This window comes from Anser anser (assembly GCF_964211835.1).
Source record: "Anser anser genome assembly, chromosome: 2".
Classification (NCBI taxonomy): Eukaryota; Metazoa; Chordata; class Aves; order Anseriformes; family Anatidae; genus Anser; species Anser anser.
Genome location: NC_139721.1, coordinates 137,488,755 through 137,509,047, shown reverse-complemented (window position 1 = coordinate 137,509,047; position 20,293 = coordinate 137,488,755). Strand labels below are relative to the sequence as shown.

At 43.0% G+C, this 20,293-nt stretch overlaps 1 protein-coding gene across 5 annotated transcripts in view; it reads right to left on the bottom strand.

Moving 5' to 3' along the window:
* CALCR (calcitonin receptor) overlaps positions 1-18,387 on the bottom strand; it is a 185,754-nt gene extending 167,367 nt beyond the window's left edge. For 2 of the 5 annotated variants that reach the window (XM_083825418.1, XM_083825419.1), the window contains exon 1: positions 16,117-16,215. Coding sequence is in view for 1 of the 5 variants with exons in the window: in XM_083825417.1 (XP_083681543.1) it covers positions 16,934-16,962 (29 nt within the window). In the remaining 4 variants the exon portion in view is untranslated. Of the gene's footprint in view, positions 1-16,116; positions 16,522-16,933 lie in introns of those variants that run through there. The other 3 variants (XM_083825417.1, XM_083825421.1, XM_083825420.1) reach the window with 3 other exon arrangements.
* Positions 18,388-20,293: the final 1,906 nt, after the last annotated feature.

The following is a 20,293-nucleotide window of genomic DNA, read 5'->3' as shown; positions in this document are numbered from 1 at the left end:
ATACTGTGCTTTAGGCTGTCCTTCATATTTTGTGATCAAAAAGGAAAGTTAAAATGGTTTCAGCTTTGAGTTTAAATTTCCCGTGGGTTTTGTTTTGCTTTGCTTTGTTTTGTTTTCTTTTGGTGAGATTATTTCAGCCCTCTTACTTAGCGGTTCTGCCACTACATTGTTCTTCTATTGCTGGTTTTGCTTTTTATTTCAAATATTAGAATAGAATAGAATAGAATAGAATAGAATAGAATAGAATAGAATAGCACAGCACAGCACAGCACAGCACAGCACAGTTGGAAGGGCCCCACAGAGACCATCGAGTCAGCCTTCAGGGCTGACCACAAGCTGAAGCGTGTCACCGAGGGCATTGTCCAACTGTCCCTTGAGCACTGACAGGCACGGGGCACCACCCGCCTCTCCAGGAAGCCCATCCCGGTGCGTGACCACCCTCATGGCACTGACATTTCTCCTCACGTTCAGCCTGGCCCTCCCCTGGCACTGCTCTGAGCCCTTCTGCACCCTGCCATCACGGGAAACCAAAAATGGGGTTTGCCCTCCTGGTTGCCAGGGCACGCTGCTGGCTCACGCTGCGCCTGCTGTCACCGGCACCCCCAGGTCCCTTTCTGCTGAGCTGCTCCCCAGCCACTCGTCGCCCAGCCTGGGCCTGGCATTGCTCCGTCCCTGTTCTTTAGTAGGAAACTGTTAGGTACATAGGGAACTACTCGGGCTCTACCTAATGCCCCTTGCAACTGTGTAAGTGCAAAATACCAAAACTGCCATAAGTTTATAAAGTCTCCATGATTATATGTAAGTACAAAGAGGACTTTACATGAATCAACTGTTTTCATGTAAGAATGGCCTTAATGTAATAGCAGCATGATGTACAGTGTGTGACAGACTTGGTTTATGTAGTTTAGAACTAGGATATCCATAGTAGGCATAGTGATACTTCTTTTTTGTAACTGGAAAAATTAATTGGTGCAAAAAATGATGCAGTAACAGCATATATCCATCACTATACAGTTTCTTCCTCTCACCCACATTGGGATGAGCCTATTGATATTGTTCTAAGTGTCCACTCCATGGGAACTCTGTTATTTTTACCATGCCATTTCCACTACTCCAGCACAACAGTGGTAGCAGAGGAGCACAGCAACACAGCAAAGGGACGAGCAGTCACATTTGTGCTGAACTCGAGAGCAGGCAAACACGTGTGTCTGAGCATGGCACCCAGCCTGCGATAGCAAAAGGAGAGGCAGGATGCAGTCTTTTGGGTTCAGTGCTGTTCTGGCCTGGGAACATGGCTTCTGACCCAACCAGCACCAAAGCAACCTGGTTCAGAGCTGGTGGGCTTGGAGCAGCTTAGCTGGCAGAGGCACATGCCCATCTCACATGTCTGCCTGGCCAAAAAAATGCAGAAAGGGTTGCTGGCATCAGGCTCCCCTTGATTACAGCTTTTGAGGTCACCACACACAGCTTCAGTGCTGGCAGCACCTCAGATCAGCCCAGTCTCCTCATTAGACACTGAGGAGATTAATTTTGTGTCATGCATTTTTATTGTATTTTACCATTCTACTTCCAGGCAGAAAAGGACAGATGGTCTGACTCCAGTCGATATAATCATTGATTTAAATGTATGAATGTATGACTAATTTATGGAAATGCCCATTATACAGTCATTGTTTCCCAGTCACTGAAAAAGTTCTGCCCAAGGGTGGCAGAAATTATGGGAAGAAAAATGCAAAACATATACTTTTCAATTACTAGCCAAGTAGATTGGCTCTAAGCAGGGTGGCAAAACAAGATGTGTAAATGGATGAGACATGAAACTTCTTTCTGAGAGGAGAATGTGCAGCATGCGTGCAGGCCATGATTTAAAGAGTATCTCCTAGCTGCAGAAAACTCAAATTTGACCTACCTCCAGTAGTGCGGGAAAGAGACTCTTGGCACAAGTTAGCTTGTACGATACTTCTAGAAGTACTGCATTCCTCCTACCTGTGTGCCAGTGCTTCTTGTTATGTTTGCTTGAAGAGTTATGCTCACTTAGCATGAGGATATAGTGCAAAATTGTTTGGAAAGTGCCACTTTAATAAAATGATAAGATGCAGCTGAACTATCATCTTTTAAGAACACTTACCACCACATTCACCCCCTTCTTGTCCTCATGCTTTGACCCTTCCAAGGGACTTCAGATGATGCCTTGTTGAAACATCAAAACTGAAGAGACTCCTGCTCAGGAATAAGTATGCAAGTTAAGCAAGGAGGAGAAATAGGAAAGGCAGTTTCCCATGAGATTTGTCTCTCAAATGAACGTGTGGAGGTTTTCCTGAAATATTTTCCCTCTCTTTCTAAAATACTATCCTTCTCTTTCTAGTTTTACTATCCCCTGTGCAAACATTAACTGAGGGTTTTCATGTAACTGCATGAAAACAAGCCATTGTCTGGGACTGAGCAGGATTTGAGGAAGTCACTGTACCAAACAGGGTTTCACCTGCATGATCCTCCTCTCTTTGTTCTGCATACATTACAGCAAATAAGACAAACTCTAAGTAACGCTAGAGGTGTCTTAAGTGTGGTAAACAAACATCTTTTCGATTTTACAGTATCCCACATCCTAACTACTCAAATAATAGGTCACATCTTGTATTATTTCCAGACACAGCAAGACTAGCTGGTGGCACACCGGGCACACTGACAGGATGGCTGGAAGCTAACTCATGCCCTAGCGCTACTTCATTTCTGCTGCAGTCTGTGCAATCGACTCTTTAAAAAAATGCCTTAAAAGGGCACTGATGATGAACAACTGAGGTGTACCTCAAGTATCAGGCTAATGCTAATGTTCTACAGAGAAAATGAGAGTTCTTCATGGACTAGCATTAAATGTGAAAGCTTATAGACTGGCTGTCATACTGCCACCTTCTTTAAGATTGACAAGCTTTAGCTGTTCAGCATTATAAAGACCACTTTAAAATTTGCTCTCAGTAGTATCTTATGTAAATCAGCTTTGCCTCTCCAAAATTATTATTTGCTTAAATGAAGCCTAAGGCTTTCACATTTCTACATGGTTTTTACTTTCCCCCTTTGAATAGATGAAAGTTTTAACAAAAACTCTGTGTTCAATGATGTTAATAGATCTTTTAAACAACAACAAAAAAAGTATTTTCCTGTCTTTGTAAATTACCAATACCCTTATTTCATACAGAGTCTCTTGGAATTACACTAATCAAACTACATGCTTGTAATAAAGTCAGACAACTAAAGATTCTTCAGATTATATAGGTAACTGAAGTTAGAAACTGTATGGGGAACCTTAATTTAGCCTTCTTGGGGACAGTTACTGTTATTTTTAATTACTTGTCCTCACACTTCCTTTTCCATTGGAATCCTTCTTCATTGGGTTCCCCCTTCAAGTTTGTACAGAGATCCCATCGTTTCTATTTAGCAGATAGCCCTGCAAACCTGCCAGTTCCAGTCCTTTTGGGGTGACTAAGTGCTTTCAGCCCTTTCCCCTTTCACCTTTTTTTGGATATGTTTGGATGCCTCCTTTGCAGACCAAAGTAATTCCCTGAGCTGTAGAAAAAATTAGGCTGGAATGGACCTCTGAAGATAACCAAGTAACCCCCCTATTCAAAGCAGGCCTAACTTGAAAGTTAGACCCGCTTATTCAGGGACATATCCAGGCTAGTTTCAAAACTCTGAAGGATGGAAATTCCACAGCCTCTCTGGGCAATCTGTTCCAGTGCTTAACTATTCTCATCCATCTGCTCACTAATGATTTGGATCTGACTGTGATTTAGAAATGTCCCCAGCATCATGTGATTAACACCATCAGTTTTAGTGCCATTTGCTCTGGTAAAAAGTAAGATATTCTGCTATTTCGAGGCCTCTCTTCTTCGATGTATCTTGTGCAGATGATATGTCAGCAGGCGTTTTTGAAATACTGCCTTCTGGATGGTGTGTTGGAAGGCATTAATTAGCTGCCCTCCTTGTCCTATCTGACCTTCCACTACCAAATCGTGCATCTAGCATAATGAATATGCTTGTTAGAGAAGGCTTGGAAGTGATGTCATCTAGCATGAGTGGGTTGTTTTGTTCCTGTATCGTTGCGTGATTGTTCTTGTGTTGATTTGTTCCTGATTCACTGCCTTAAAGATCTTTAATAAGTATGCATACATGGAATACCCTATCATTTTTCTTCTCTATTGTCATCATCAAGTACACCCTTTCCCATGTCTTCCTTATTTTTCTAATTAATGTCTTTATTACCAAGAGGCTCAAAGTAGAGATAACAGTTATCAGGTTGCAGCACGCACTTCTGGTGCTGCCTTGTAGGTAGATTCTGCAGCAAGCAGTTGACCTCCTCTGCCTTCAACCACATGGATACTTAGTATTAGGCAGGCCTGCCAGGGAACATTTTTTCCAGTTCACTTCCCTTAATGTTTTGGATGGGCTTTTGTTTATTTGTTTTTGTTTGTTTGTTTGTTTTTAAATCAGATTTAACTAATAGCTAAGCTTCATATCAAAAAATTAATTCTGCAGGAGCATCTACTTGGGAGATACCTAGGTCCTTATTCATATACTTTTATCTACATAGAATATTCTGTATCCTGATAGTTTTGTTTTGTATCATGGGTTCAACTTTTTTCTGTTGTCAGTCCCCAAAACTGTACCGCACTATTGATGGTAATTTGTATGACTATTTCTTTTGATTTTATTTAAAAGGTTGCATGTCTCACCATTATTAGCCTCCTTTCCTCCTTTTTTTTTTTAAAAACAAAAACAAAAAACAAACAAACAAGAAAAACAGGAGCATTGCCGATGACTGCTTTCCCCGAAGATATTTTTCAGCTGCACGCATTGAAGGCTTTGCTCTCCTCAGTTTTCTTTGCATACATCTTCTCAAAAACCCTTTTTTTCATTTTTCCTTGCACAACACTCCCATGTTTGCTGGCAATCTACTCGGTTTGTGCCCCTATAGTATGTTTCTCTTCAAATGTGTTTGATGTTTCTCTGAGACTGCATACGAGTGATTGCATGTAGATGATAAAATGTGGGAGGTCAACAATCACCATTACTGAGGTGCCCTCTCATCTGCTCTGGATCTCCTATGCTCTAGCCATTCTAGTGATATTATAGGACATTTGAGTGTCCTCCATTAACACACACATTTTCTTTTTTTGCCTCATCCTATTAGAAGTTTCCAGCATCTCATTTTCCTCTGCAGAAACAGTCTTTTTAACAATCTGTTCCAGCTGGCTGATTCGCTTACATCAAAGGACTCAGTAGATCCTCAACTTTCCTACAATTTCTTCTCTGAATGCAGATCTCCTCTCTCTGAAACAGGATATTTCAAATTATTCCAACTGTCCATCCACACTTCTTCCATTTGCTTCAGTAAGTTTGCCCTTATAGACATTTATAAATGTTCTCAGCTGTCTGTACAAAAGAATATGGGAAACAAAGGACTTTTCTCCTCCTTTGACTGAAGTTCAGAAAAAAAAAAAGTTCCACCAACTAAGCCCATGCATTAAAAGAAGCATTCTGGACATTCAGAAGATGTACACTTCTTGTCTTTCTTTGTAAAAGGAACATAAATTTTTCTCCAGATTCAGTCCATGAATTTGGTTTAAATTATTCCCAGAAAGACAGCAGGACTTAGCCAGTGAGTTTTGATCACACACTCAATGTGATAAACTAGGACTGCTCAAATTAGCTAGGTTTTCAGATAGCTCCCATGTCTGCACCCAACCCTCTAAAGCTGGGCATAAGAAACATATACGGAATAAATATAATCGTCTTAAGACCAGTACATCAGTGTTTTAATTATGCATGGTGAAAATGTTTCATGAAAGGCACTAAAAACTCTAAAGCCCACCGCAAACATCTATATCAGCAGGGTTGAATTGCAGCAGTGGCAGGTTGACATCCTGTACATGTCGAAGTCCAGAAGGAAAATAAAACATAACCAGAAATCTTCACGGATATCTCCTGATAGCATAAGGCTGGTAAGACTCAGTAAGGTTGTGCACAACCAGGGCGTTGTGACAAGTATTGCCTCCCTCACCTTGATCTGTTCCATTATGAACTTTCTTTTCTTCTACTCCTGTCTTCTCCCAGACATTAGCTGCTCCTCTCAATTAATTCCATTCTCCATTCTTTTAGTACCATTTCCAAGCAGACCTTGTTCCTTACAAGGTTTCTGCCACTCCATGTGGCAGACTATATGGAGGGACTCTTTCTTTCCCTGGCCTTCAGTTTGTCCCATTCTAAATTATTTCACTTTCCTGGCTTCATGACTCTAGTATATTTAGTGGGGAGGGGAAGAGAGAAGCAAGAAAGGGAGGTGGAGAGGGAATTCTGTCTCTTCCAATACATCTTCTTCCTATTGTCCTGGTGTTCTGCCAGAACCTATCCTTACTGGCCCCTAAATGCCACCTCCTGGGAATGTCAGTGTTTTTCACGTATCAGTTTGTCTCTCATCATCTAACTTCTTGTCAAAGAAGCTTGTCCTTCTCAAATGTTTCCTGTCCCAAACCACTCTGGCTCTCGGTACTAACACCCAATCCCTATTTCAGCATCCTTCTACCACCTCTGAAATCATTCCCATTTTCCCCACACTCCTCAAACTTCCCTACATTCCACTTTCTGCTCATCTTTTGTGCGCTGATCTCGTTCTTTCTGCCCTCAATTAGGCAGCGTAGACTGCCTTAACACTGCCTCAGAAATCTGACTGCATACCAAAGCTCTGTGAAGATCTGGGCTGCACAAGCGTGGGTGTTCTTAGACAAATGGCACAAGGATCAATCCTGACTCAGAAACCTTCTACTGGCAAGTCCATTTCCCACCACATGGCAGCACAAGAACTTCTCAGAGAAATGGAGCACCCAGAAGTTGTAGACAAAAGCAAAACAACAAGTCCTGTGCTAGATGAGGTTTTCAGAGATTATGATAATTATCTGGCTAAAATTCTCCACATAAATCCAACAGATTGGTGAAATTTCTTAGCCCAAAAGATGAAAGCTCAACAAAACACTAAGTAGATGAAACCAGAGGCTTCTGACAAAAAGTGTGAATCTGTACAAATTATTTTATACACTGCATATGGATAATTATATATGCATATGTGTATATGTACATACATAGATATGCATGACCACGTGCATATGGACTGCCCAGGTGGACTGTGCTTCTATAGGAAATGCAGTGCTGCCCAGAGTCTGCCTTTCTATAGTCACACAGTGCAAGGAGTGCACACTAGGTCAGAGGTATCTCCGAAGACAGCTGACTTTTCTTTTTTTGTAAGTACACCCTGCAAATAGGACTGTTTTCTCTCCCAGCATCTCTTTCAAGCTGTTTCATCTTTGTCCATCTAAACTATGCCCATCCCAAAGTGCAAGTTGCTTATTACATTGTGGTGCATTTGTTTCCTTCGATTTAAAAAAGTATTTTGCTATAAATACCTATAGAGAGATCATTGAAATTCCCATCATCCACAAAAATATTTTACAGTGAGAAGCAAAAATTTGCATTTCATAAAATTCATTAGTTTCCTTTTTCATTGAAAAAGAAAAGATCATTTTTAACAAAAAAAAAGTTTTGAATATATTTCATAAAATGCCACACTACAGTAATTGGCATAACTAACTGCCTTTAATGATTACACCCATCTGATTTCTCAATGTGGAATTACATATGAGAGCGATACCACAATTCATCACTTTAGGAAGTCTCTTATCAATGGTATTCTCTGATGTAGCATGTGGCATGGCTGTAACATATTTGATGACCTGCCTTATAATAAATAAGATAATGACCACATGTTGACAGTTATTTAAGTAGAGAAATGACAGGCGTTCATACTAATAAAACACAGTCCCAATATTCTGCGACAGTATGAAGTTACCTTTAGTTAACAGCTGGGGTTCTACAGGATCCTTTCTGTGCATAGTACATACATACCTCCTGCTGGCTTAATCATACTAATTTCTCACACTGCGCAGGCCATTACACCCTACTTCTTTTCTTCATAAAGGGGAAATAATGCTTTATATTTCACCATGGACAAGTTGTCATGGTTTTGGCTGGAACAGAGTTAATTTTCTGCATACAGGCTTGTATGATGCTGTGTTTGGGACGTAGGATGACAATGATGCTGCTAACACACGGATGTGTAGTTGTTGCTGGCAGTGCTCAACCAGAGCCAAGGACTTTCCTTGCGTGGCTGACACCTGTCTGCTGGTGGGGAGGAGTGAACGGATTCCTTGCTTTGCTTTGCTTGGGCACACGACTTCCGCTTTACCTGGTAAAAATTGTCAGTATCTCAACCCATCAGTTCTCACACTTTTACCTTCCTGATTCCCACCCCCATCACACCTGGGGAGAGCGAGCAAGTGGCCGTGTGGTGCTGAGCTGCCTGCTTGGATAGGCCACAGCACTGGTCTAAAATGCAAAGATTTGTGTCAGTTCTATCGCTGTGCAGATAACTCAAACAGCTACAGAAATGACAAGCGGGCACATCTTGGGTTTTTAGTTTGGATATAGATCTCATAGTGAGTTATCACGGATGCTAGGTGAAAGAGAATACAGTTATGTGAGGCACAGCAAGGTGAAAGACAGTTATGCAGTGACAACCTACAGGTTTTTCAGTGACGACTTCTGATTACATTAGGCATTTCACTGGGTGAACACATTGCAAACAAAACACTGCAGATCTGACTGCCAAAAAAGTTAGCAAGAATTTAAATACTTATAAACCCAAATATACATGTTTTCTTTTCAGTGCCGAGATTACTCCAGTCTTTAGGAAGCACATACCATCAAATACCATCAGATGATAGAAACAACAAATAAACTGCAGAGTAGAAAACACGGGGGCTGCATTATCTGTGTGAACATATGGTAACAATGATTATTATTTATTACTTGATGCTGCTTCAACCCAAAATGTACTTGGCATCATTCAAACAGAGGAAAATATTGTATTGTAACACGAACAACTCAAGGGCTCAAATGAGTCAAGCCATTGAGCAGCCTGTAGTAAAGGAAGTGGCCCTCAGAACACCAAAGGAAATCTGCTTGCACCCATTTGTTCCCCATCACTGAGCCTTTCTCAAGACCAGGGCTTAAAGGATTTCCTAGACTGCAAGCATCACAACTCAGCACAGCCAGGAGCGCGTGATCAGTTGTCTATGGGTTACTCTCAACAAATGTTCTTAAACAGCCCGATGCAAAGCACAGGACTAACTGGAGATACTCTCAACTGGTGAGACTAAACTACCCTTTGAGTCAGCCTCACACTAATCCTGTTTCCCATTTTCCTTTGCCAGAAATACAATTCCTGGAAGAGTTGCCATATAAAATCTTAAGATTCAATAATTTACTCTGATGCTTGTATAAGCAACTAAACCAGCATCAATGATCTGTCATTATCAATACATTGCATACGTAAAATTAAGCACTGGAAAACAAATTTAATTTCCCCTGCTACTATGTAAGTAAACAGAAGACAATGCTTCCTATTAGTTTAGTAGATACTTTGTAATGTAACTTTCCAGAAAGTCATCTCTACCACTAAATGCACAGGTGCAAATACCATTCAAAGCATCACTTTCTTGAATGTTTTCCCTTTTCTGCAGAACACTTCCTGCTCTACATTTTCTGTTATCTAATTATATTTTTCACTATTTCACCTCTCTATTTTTTTTTCTGTCTAATCTACTTCACTTGCTTCTTTCTGCATCCCATACCATCCAGTGATCAGTGTTTAAACGCCTGCAGCACAGCTGAGGATAACAGCAGAGAACTTTCTCGTTCACTCATACCTTCATATTGTTTGGAGAGTCCAGACTTGAAGACAAAAGAAAATGAGGATTTCATTAGGAGCTGGACTGGGTAGTGTCACCAGGTGTTATTACCTGCAGAGATCCAGGTTTTAGGTGCATGACGAAAGTCAGCCGTCATGGATACCTTTCTCACTACCAAAGTAAAGAAAAAGTTTCTCTAAGCAATTGGGCAAAGCTGTGAAGGTCAAAGCATCCTCTCCCCTGCCCTTGAATATTTATGGTTGGACGAGATTGCATACATCTTGTTTAAGAGTCAGAAATATGCACGCTCGCAGGGTGTTTCGGGCCTTGTATATAGTTTGAAGAAGGACTGTCATGACAACCTGAAGAGCATCGAGCATCCTTTGTTCACCATGCTCCAATGGATGAGAGATGACAGCCCTTAACACATAAAGAGCTGTAACTTTAGGGACATCATTTGTTCCTCCTCTGTGAGGAACTGCATTCAGTCGTCCAAAGATGCCTACCATCTGCTTGCTAGCTGATATACAGCAAATTACCCCATCATGTTTCAATGATGAAAAGGGAGAACAATGTATGAGAAGAGCCCAGGGAAGAAGCACTTACTCAGCCACACATAAGGAAGCCAACAGACACATGAATGAAGAAAAAGATCAAGAAAGCAAGCTGGTACAAGTCACACGGTGATAGCTCTGCACAAAAGCATATAGCTTATGTAGAACATCACCTATTTACTACTGCTTCATAAGAGAGGTAAAGTTAAATGGAAACATCACTTTTGGGGGTCACATTTCTTCTTCACAGATCACTTAAATCAAGACAGCTCACTTTGCTACGTGAAACTGCTGCGGTACACACATCCTGCAGGGAGGATCCTGATACAAACAATAGCAACAGAATACAACTGCAGAGTTATGGGCGATTTGTCTAAGCAGTTAACACCCGTTACCGATACCGGCTGGAGAGAAATCAAAACTACCAGAAATGGAGTCACCCATCTGCACACACCAGAGCTGAAATGCTACAGTCACAGGAGCTGTCTCACTCTGGAGCATGCCTGGGAGAAACAGAGGTGGCTAATTCACCCTACGAATTTATTCAGTCTTTGATTACCTTTCTCATTCTTCCATCAAGCCTTAAGCAGCGCCACGGATTACAGCAATTTTTGTTATGTGAGCACTGAAAACTAAGTAAATATTTCTCCATAAAAACACACGTACTGAAAATTCAGTTGACCTTTGAAGAATACTGTGCCAAATGGGGAGTCTCAATCCAGTCACTAATAAAAAAAGTAGAATAGAAGTTCAGTTTCTTTTTCTTTTACAAGTAGATCTCAGCACAATCTTAACCGGGGAGCACTGACACCTTTCTAATAGCAACGCTGCACTTTCAGAAGCACTTCAGATTATTTAAAAGAGAAGGCTTTTTTATTGTCAACTTAGTTGTGAGACGACACCTCTGAAGACAAGACACAATTCATCTTGTCTCGAGCAACCTCCAAATATGTCTGTGAACTCACTTGGCATTGCCTACAGAAGTGTCCAATTTCTAGGACAAAACAACAGAATAAAAATCTGCTTTTCCAATTGCAGAGGGGTAGTTCAGCACTTAGTAGCAATCCAGGAAGAAAAAGGCATTTCAAACACACATTTTTAAATATCAGCAATTTTCTAACCTGTGCTTTTGTCCAAGCTAATAAAGACATCACAAACTAAAGTTAGTGTGTCAAAGCCACCAACAAGCATACGTCGTATCTTTATACCCCTTTAAAGTACATGCTGCTAGAGCTACTATAAATAAAATATAGTTAAACAATGGATTCAAAAATGCTGCAAAATTTATCAAATGTATTATTCATCTAACTTTTAGTAACAGTAAGTAACATTCATCAAAAGCCTTGGACAGAGTGACACAGTTCCTTTATAAGTTGTTGAATATGACCAAGCAGAAAATTATTTGCTAAACAGTGTTACACGAAACTGTGACACGTGAAACTGAAATACAGGTATATTTCTCAAAAGACTACCAGAAGCGTAGTATAAGCAGTCAATTCTGCCACATCTGTGCCGAGTCTTTTATCCAGCATAACTGAAATAAATGATGGAAAAGCCAAGGTCCAAAAGCTTATTCTAAAGTAGATGCCATTCACTACTACCTTTACTGAATGACACAGGACTACTGTGATAAAACAGGTGCACTACAATCATTTCAAGGTACAGTGGATAAGATGCATTTGCATGAATTTTATTTTTCAGGGTTTTTTTTTGTTGTTGTTGTTTGTTTTTGTACTGCACGTAGAGGTAAGAACACCAGTACTGCACCATCACTCCATTTCCTTGACCCAAGAGAGCTCCTCCCTGTAGATTCCTCAGGTCTGTGGTGCACAGCTTAAGCTGATCCACCTCTCAGGAAACTGCCTTTCAGGACTACATCACTTCAGTCTGCAATTTGCTAAAAGCCATTGTTAGTTTGCCTCTCTAGAACATGATGCTAAGCCAGAAGACATTTGGTGAACCACAAAAAAAATCCAAGGCTGCATTGCTCTCAGCTGTTTTATATCTACAGCGCTATTTCCTATCACCTATGTCAAATCACTCCACTTTTGCCTTGTGGCTGAATACCAAAACTTCTTGTTCTTCCTTGATTTAATGGTAAGTCTCTGTGTATACCCATACAAGTCAGCACAGGCAGACCAATGGAGCTCTCTACCAGAGGGGAATCAGTAACCCCAAGTCCTCCCCACCCTGGGGACCCATATCCTTGACCAAGAATCACCTCCAATGCAGGGAGCCAACTGAATGGCTCATGGGCTCACTGGTGAGGCAGCAGCATGGCATCAGTTTGCTCAGCAGATCAACTGAAGTAAGACTTGTCCCTCATCCATGGATATTGCTGTAATTGGAAAGGTGTCCAGCTGAAACACGACCATAAATACAGCCTTTGGCATAAGGCATGGATTTCCTAGGTGTAACTGCTGGATGAACACCAAGCCCAGTGCTGCTGATGAACTGAGATATGGCCAATCTCACTGCTATCGGCATATTGTATCAGCTAGTGCTACATGTGAGCAATCCAGCGTGTCTTTCCAGCTCATAGGTAAATCCAGCTCAAATTTTATCCAACACGAAGGACAGTTGCAAACATTGTCTTGTACACAGGCTCTCCATTCTTTCCACCTGCCAAATCCCACCATCAAAAGGCATTCCTGTAGCCATAACTGTTAAAAAACATTAACAAAAAGCTTCAGCACAAAACACGTGCTATTGACCTTCAAGCATTTTTTTTTTTTTTAATTAACAGTGCTATTTAGCCATGTGGTCTTTCACAGCTGCTTCACCTACTTCAGAAGAATGAGAACTACCCCTTATGGAAATTTACATCGAGGCTTTCTCTGCACCAGAACTACTCCTTACAGCACCTGTATTGCAGCAAGCGTTTCCCATACAAAACTCCACATCTACAGCATGGCACCATGCCGAGATCCCACCTGAAGCAGCGCAATGACACAGCCACATCAGCCACCCAGTGCTTTGCCACCAGTGCTTTGCCTCTCGAGACTGGGCTGTTGGGGCACGAGTCACGCCTGGGATGGTGCTTGCATACAGAGGCTACCAGCAGCCAGACCCACTCCCTCCTAAGTCGGGAAGTGACTAAAAGTAAAGTCAAATGGAAAGTGGGTGTATATGACCAAAAAACAGCACAGAACAAACAATATGTAATTATGTGCTGTTCTTTGGCAGGCTATTGCTAGTAAACATTGAGGTTAATACTGAAGTAAACAAGATCAGAGGGAAATAACATAGGACCTTAAGGCACTGGTCATCCACTTTTGGGTACCTTTATGTAAGGATCAATTAACGCTCAATCCTGTTAAAAAGAGCTCAGTGTACCCTTGTTAAGTACCAAGCACTCATGCTCAGACATAGGTCATCCGCTGGCCTACTGCATGGCCTTCGGCAAGATGCCTCAGTCTCTACTGTTTACCGTGCAAATTTTTCAAGGGAGTGAATTTTACTCTGTGCTTGTAGTTCTGGGCAGCGACCTGCCTAGATGCCACTCTGACACAAGCAATGGGAATTGAAAGTACTCGGCACATAACAGGATCACCCCAGAAGGCCCATGTGTGACCTATGCTAGCATTAACACAAGCTTCAACATTGACTTCAGTGGCAATAGCTAGGACCTGAACACCAATTATCAGAAATAAGACAAAAATGAGCTTACCAGCTTACTTACATATAGAACTGGTGGGCATTTGCAGAACTGAAACTCATGGTACTTGCTATAACAACTTCCAGGCAAGCGTAGCTCAATTAGTTACTCATTTTTTCCAAAAACTGTATCTGTATGCATCATTTTTAAAATAACTACAGAACAGCCCTTCTTCTGTACAGACTTTTCAGGAACTCTAAGCTATTGTATGCTTTTTCTTCTTCCATTTTTGCTTATACAAGATTAATGGAAATTATTGGCAGTTATTTTGGTCGTGCCAGTGTTATATGACAGGACTTGCATATACGCAAGTGCCCGTTTAGCTTCTTACAGGATTATGCAGTAATATTTCAACAAGGTTTTTAGAAAAGATGCTTCTGTTTCTTCATCTCCCCTTCAAGCTTGTGAGCTGTAGAGAACAAAACCCTAACATATAACTTTATTGCTTGATGTTTCTGTAGTAAGTCAATTATTCAGCAGTTTATTTGTGAATGTCTTTGCCATAAGCAACATATACTGCATGAATACCTCTGCTGAAATGCGGTATATATGCAAACTGCAATCTAACTTGCTTATGATCCTTTCTGATGAAACTGTTCATGAAAATCTGACTATAAGACAAGTGTGAACTGACTGTTCCTCTTGAAAACACAAAACAGTTTATTATATTTTATATATATTTTATTATATATATATTATTTTTAAAATCATTAAGGCCTGGTGTGGCTATCACTCAGGATTTTAAAGCACTGCTACAGAGAGCTAGAAGTACTATCACTATCCAAATTTAAACACTGCCACTTGAATTTCTAACCAAAGTTGGCTGGTGCTCACTATAAATGAAAATCAAGACCTATGGTGAAACCCACTCTTTTTAACTGGGATTTTGCCATTGGTCTTAACAGGGCCACAGTTTACTCAAGATTTACAAAGTTAGCACACTTTAACACTTTCGGTAGGTACTGAAACACAACGTTTTAGCACTTCCAGAATAATTTTGTGTCAGCCACTGTATGACAACTACAGTAAGCACCACAGAGGTAACTTAGCAAAGGTTACCGACTTGTAAAGTCTGTCAAATGTCTGATTTTTTTCAAAGGAAATACTAGCATTAATTTGCCTAGTTCACAGTTATGCTTAGGATTCTGAGCAGCGACTTTGAATCCCCCTTTGGCCTGACACCACCTGCAGTTTGGGTTGCTGGTAACAAAGGATGTCACCCTGGGCAGCCCTGGGGCGGCCAGACAGGAGGGTTCTGCACCCGAACACCATCCTACCGGCACCCAGGGGGAGAGAAGCAGGAGGAAGAGCTTTACTTGATTCAGTGCCTACGGAATGACAACACGGGTATTAATGTGATGACTTCCTCAATTCATTCTAAAGTCCTTTAGTCAGACTACGTAACTCTGTTCCAGCGGGGAGGCACACCGTCCTGCGAGGAATACTGTATTACCCCTAAGTTCAGTGGCAGCCAATGTACACAGAAGCGTGGCAGGAAGGCATCTGATAGATACTGACAACGCTGCCTTTAAGAGATCTGAGGGTACACATCTATTTGCTCTTTTTATGAATGATTTTTTCTTCCGTTCATCATTTCAGCTACAAATAACATTCCGCAACTAGAATAAACCAGAAGTTTTTCGCTTTCCTTTACAAATCGTCGACCACCTTCACCTCGTCAAAAAGCCCGCAAGAATGAAATCAATACAAGCAATTTACAGACAAACCTGGCAGGCGTTTATATTGTCCTTGGACACGAACTAATAGCCTCATCCATCAATCTACCGCCACCAGCGGCAGCCCTCAGCCCGACGAACGCCGCTGGCACACCGCTAGCGCCCGGTGACAGCGGCAGCCCCGGCGGCAGACCGGGGGCAGACCCCGACCCCCGGGGCCGCTCCGCTGCCCCCAGCCCCAGCAGCGCCGCTCCCTGCCGGCAACCACCGCTCCGACCTCCTCCAACACCCCGTCTTTTTTTTTTTTTTTTTAATTATTATTTTCTTCCTTTTATTTTTCCCTTCTCCCAGCCGCACGCCGCCCGGGCTCGGCTCCCCATCCCCTCTCCCGCCCCGCTGCCGGTCTTCCCCGCGGCGAAGTTGCCGGGACTTACGGTGGCAGCGCTCCCGTCACCTCGGTCCTTCTCCTCCGGTCACCTCGGTCCCTTCTCCGGTCACCTCGGTCCCTCACTCCTCGGAGGGGCGCATGGCGCCGTCCGGCTCCCCGACACCCCGCAGCGCTCCAGCCGCCGCCCGGGAGGCGCTGCCCAGGGCCGAGCCCCTCCGGAGGGGCCGTCCCTCGGCAAGCATCTGCCTCCTCTCGCCCGCGCCGTGCCCACACCCCCTCGCACCGCTCCCACCCCTTCCCCGGGGCTCGGCGGCGGAGCGGAGCGGAGCGGGGCGGCCGGAGAGCGCCCGGTGGCGGCGGCGGCAGCGCCTCCCCCGCGCCACCTCCCCCCGGCGGGGGCGCTGAGGCGAGGCCGGGGCAGAGGCGGAGGGGGGCGTGAGATGGCGGCCGGGCGAGGCCGGGCCCCGGGGGGAGGTGGGGGCGGCCCGGAGCCCTGCGGCTTCCCCCCCCCCCCCCAAGCGTTGTGTGCCCGCCCTGAGGGAGCCCCGCGCCCCTCAGGCTGAGGGCTGGGGTCTGAGGCGGGGGGGGGGGGGGTGTCTGCCTCTCGTCCCCTGAGCCGGGGGGACGCGGCGTTCACCGGCCGGCAAAGTCATCTAAATGCTCGTTTCGGCTCCAAAAGTTATGTAAGCCTTTTAAACCAAAGGAGAGGTCGGGGAAAAGACCCTTGCCCGGCCGCCCGCAGCCTCCCCACGCTGCTCCGGAGGAAAGCGAGCCAAAAATATAAAACCACCAAACCCACCCCAGCCCGCTTGATTAGAGAGCATCGTGTGAGGGCAGGGCAGGGCAGGAGTCCCCCGCTGTACCTGCCCCGAGCTCCCCGGTGCTCAAACATCCCGGAGTCACGGTGATGGGGGGCGAGGATGGCTGTGGGGTCACCGCCGAGCCCCGGCAGCAGGTAGCAGGGCGTCCTCCCGGCAGGTGGAGTCAGGAGGCAAACCGAACCGGCTGAGAAGGTGCCACCGCCCGGCTGGAAGGCTTTCCCGAAGGAAAGGGACTTTGATACCGGCCCTGAAGTCGTCGCCTAGCTTTCTGCTGCATGGAAAGTTAGCTCCGATTGAAGTGCTCTCAGAAGTTCTTTTAAAGGGTAGCTCTGGATGCTGCCATCAAGGAAATCTGTCCTCCTCGGGGTATGTTCCCGGGTGAGGGACAGGGAAAACTAATAAAAGATGGGATGCTCAAGGAATACTGATCTAAATCGTCATCCCTTTCAGGTTTAAACTTTCACTGGGGGGTTCACCCTTTCCCTTGTGAAGACAGCAAGGAGAGTCAGTGAGAGCTGCTTTTATGAGCTCTCATAATGCCATGATTACTTCGCTGTTCACAGCTTTCTCTGGCAGGGACAATGAAGCTAGGGGAGATTTTCATTAGCTCCATCAGGTCTAGATCCCCCAAACAGCACCACTGTTTGCCAGCAGCGGCCACGTCCCTCTCACACCCCAGGTGCGCTTAGGGGAGCTCAGGCGGGACGGTTCCAGTGCAGGAGGTGGAAGAAGAGCTGAGAAGCAAAACCATCAGCCAGAGGAGGAGAATCCTTCTTCCTTTCACTAACAACAAATTCAATGAGGAAAAGTAGCTTTTATATATGTATATATGATAGCTTGGAATATTTTCTTTTCCCGAGTTTTTAGAGGAGGCTGAGAGGGTGGGTCACCAATTAGGTGCAGATTGCTTTAAAAGATACGGGAAGCAGCTGAACATGAAGGCAGGTGATGGGCTCTTTTCCAGCGGTTTCTGCCATAGTCCCTCTGTTTCAGTTTTTTATGTGTTGTCTGGCTAATAGCGTTTGTTCTATGATTGGAAAAGTCACATTCTCAGCGACTGTTTTTATACTTATTTCAAAACAGATTTTATGTTGCTCTGTTTTCTTACTGAGCAGTGTTCATCTGCTGAAGTATAAATCTGTCATCCCATAATCTGGAAATAGCTTCTCTAAGGTGTTGGGGTTTTTTTGTTTTGTTTTAGGGTTGGGGTTTTTTTTAGACAAACTCCCATTTTGTTAACCATTACCTTGCACACAGAAGCAACACTTCTTGTTCTGCTCTAAGCAATTCCATTGTGCCCATGGGACTGCAGGCATGAATAGCTACTATTTGGCATGCATGTGCAGTGCTGATCAGGCCCATAAATAACCACTGGAAAATTACTATTAATGGTGCCTTGATGTTTTTATTTCTGTTTGTGCTCAGGAGTCATTACAACACTGGCTTTGGTATAAAAGAGGTGGCTGAGCTACTGTTTGATGTTGTGAGGTGATGGAGTTTCTTCATACAGGAACAGTTATGAAAGTCAAAACTTGGTTCTAAGACTTCGGTAATTTCATTCTGTTATCAAAAATATATATATTTTTCCATGTAGTCTGGGAAGTTGTGCATTTCTGTATTTCAGCTCAGAGAAGGTGAATATTGTTACATCTGTTTGCAGCACCTTTTTTTTTTTTAAATGTATTTTGTCTACAGTTAATTGTACTACAAGTAAGGATGCCACTTGTGAAATATACACCGTCCTAATTTTGTTTCTCAGGTGCAGAATTTGAAATGAAAATCCAAGTTCCCAGCTGGATTTATAAGCTTTTCACAAGTTGTACAGAGACATTCCCACAAGCTTTTGTGGCTGCCTGCATTGCAAACTATTTGGAGATGAACATTTTCTCCTCACGGTTTGTGTATCTTTCCTAAGTGGCATGGCACACCCCATAGGGACTGCCTGGAGCACAGTGTCTTCACACCTGGTTTGTTTGAAGCATAGGAAAAGTGAGCACTGAGCTGTCTCTAGATGACCATGTAGGCATGCTGTACCCTTTGATAAGTAGATAATAAACAATGCATTTCAGTAAGCACTACACACTTAATTTGGATGACAAAATGGAAAGAGTGAAAGACTACATTTAAACAAAAGCGGTAGTAAATTTGGCCTAATCTAGTTTGGAAAGAAGAGAATAGGAATTTGCCATTAGCTTCAGCACAAGTTAGATCAGCCCGTTAAGCCTTCTTGAGAATATTAAGTCTTCTGCATATGATCGTGTAATTACGACTCTGCACTCCTAGAAATGACTTGATTGAAAACTCTGAGAATAGTTACAGCACTATCAGCAGCAGTGCAGGCTTCCTAACCCTGCCTGCCTATAAATGTCAGCTCTGTGAGCATGAAATTCATGGAGTCAGTATAGCTGCCATTCAGGCTGTGCAACCCCGACCAGATACTTTCTAATTTTCGGAAAAAAAAAAAAAAAAAAAAAAAAGAGGTCAATTCAGAATTAGGGATTTGAAGAACGACAAATAAACAGCTTTCTGGAGCTACTGCCAGTTGAAGAGGTCTGCTCCAAACATGAAAGGTGATACCAAGAGAAGTATAGAAATGCTCAAGTGGCCGGAAGGCATAGGAATGACTTAGACTAGGGTTATTAGGGGAACATTATTAGGGGTGCCGTGCCATAAAAGGCAAATGTAAGTTAGGCAAGTTGTTATAGGAAGATATGTATGTACAGTTGGTGAATGTGGGTGTGTAAAACCAGAGGAGCAGAACAGAGATGTTCCAGCTGAGGCACAAGGTGCAAGTTATTCAGGAATCAGGCTTGGATGCACTGCACCACTTTGAGTCTGAGTTCTACGGGGTGAGCATGGCATGAAATGTACTGCCACATAATGCAAGACGTCTTAAAAATACATTTCCCCCTATTTTCCTTCTCTCAGCAAATATAGACAATACTAATCATCACTAACCTGCATTTGAAATTCTGTAGTAGGTGAAGCAACTTCCCACAGGACAAAATACTTATAGTGCCTGACACTGTCATTTTGACCCAGGTGTATTCTCATGAAACGTAAGAACCACCGTCCTTGTGTAAGCATTAATTCTGATTATACTACAGTATAGACACTTATTTCTAGTCTCTTTGAAACCTCCTCCAATGTGAAGCTCTAATTCTCCCAAATAAGTTAATAATTATGGAGAAAGACTTCAGGAATGCAGGAATGGCTTTATTTATTTATTTATTTATTTATTTATTGGATATGTGATAGAGTTAATTCATGTTAAAAAGACCAGAAGAGATGTGTGAAATGAACAAGAACACATGTGGACAATTCCTACAATGGTATGGACACAAAAAATGATTTTTAGAAATATTCTGAGAGAAGAAATGGTGTGATTGGGAAACGACTTGG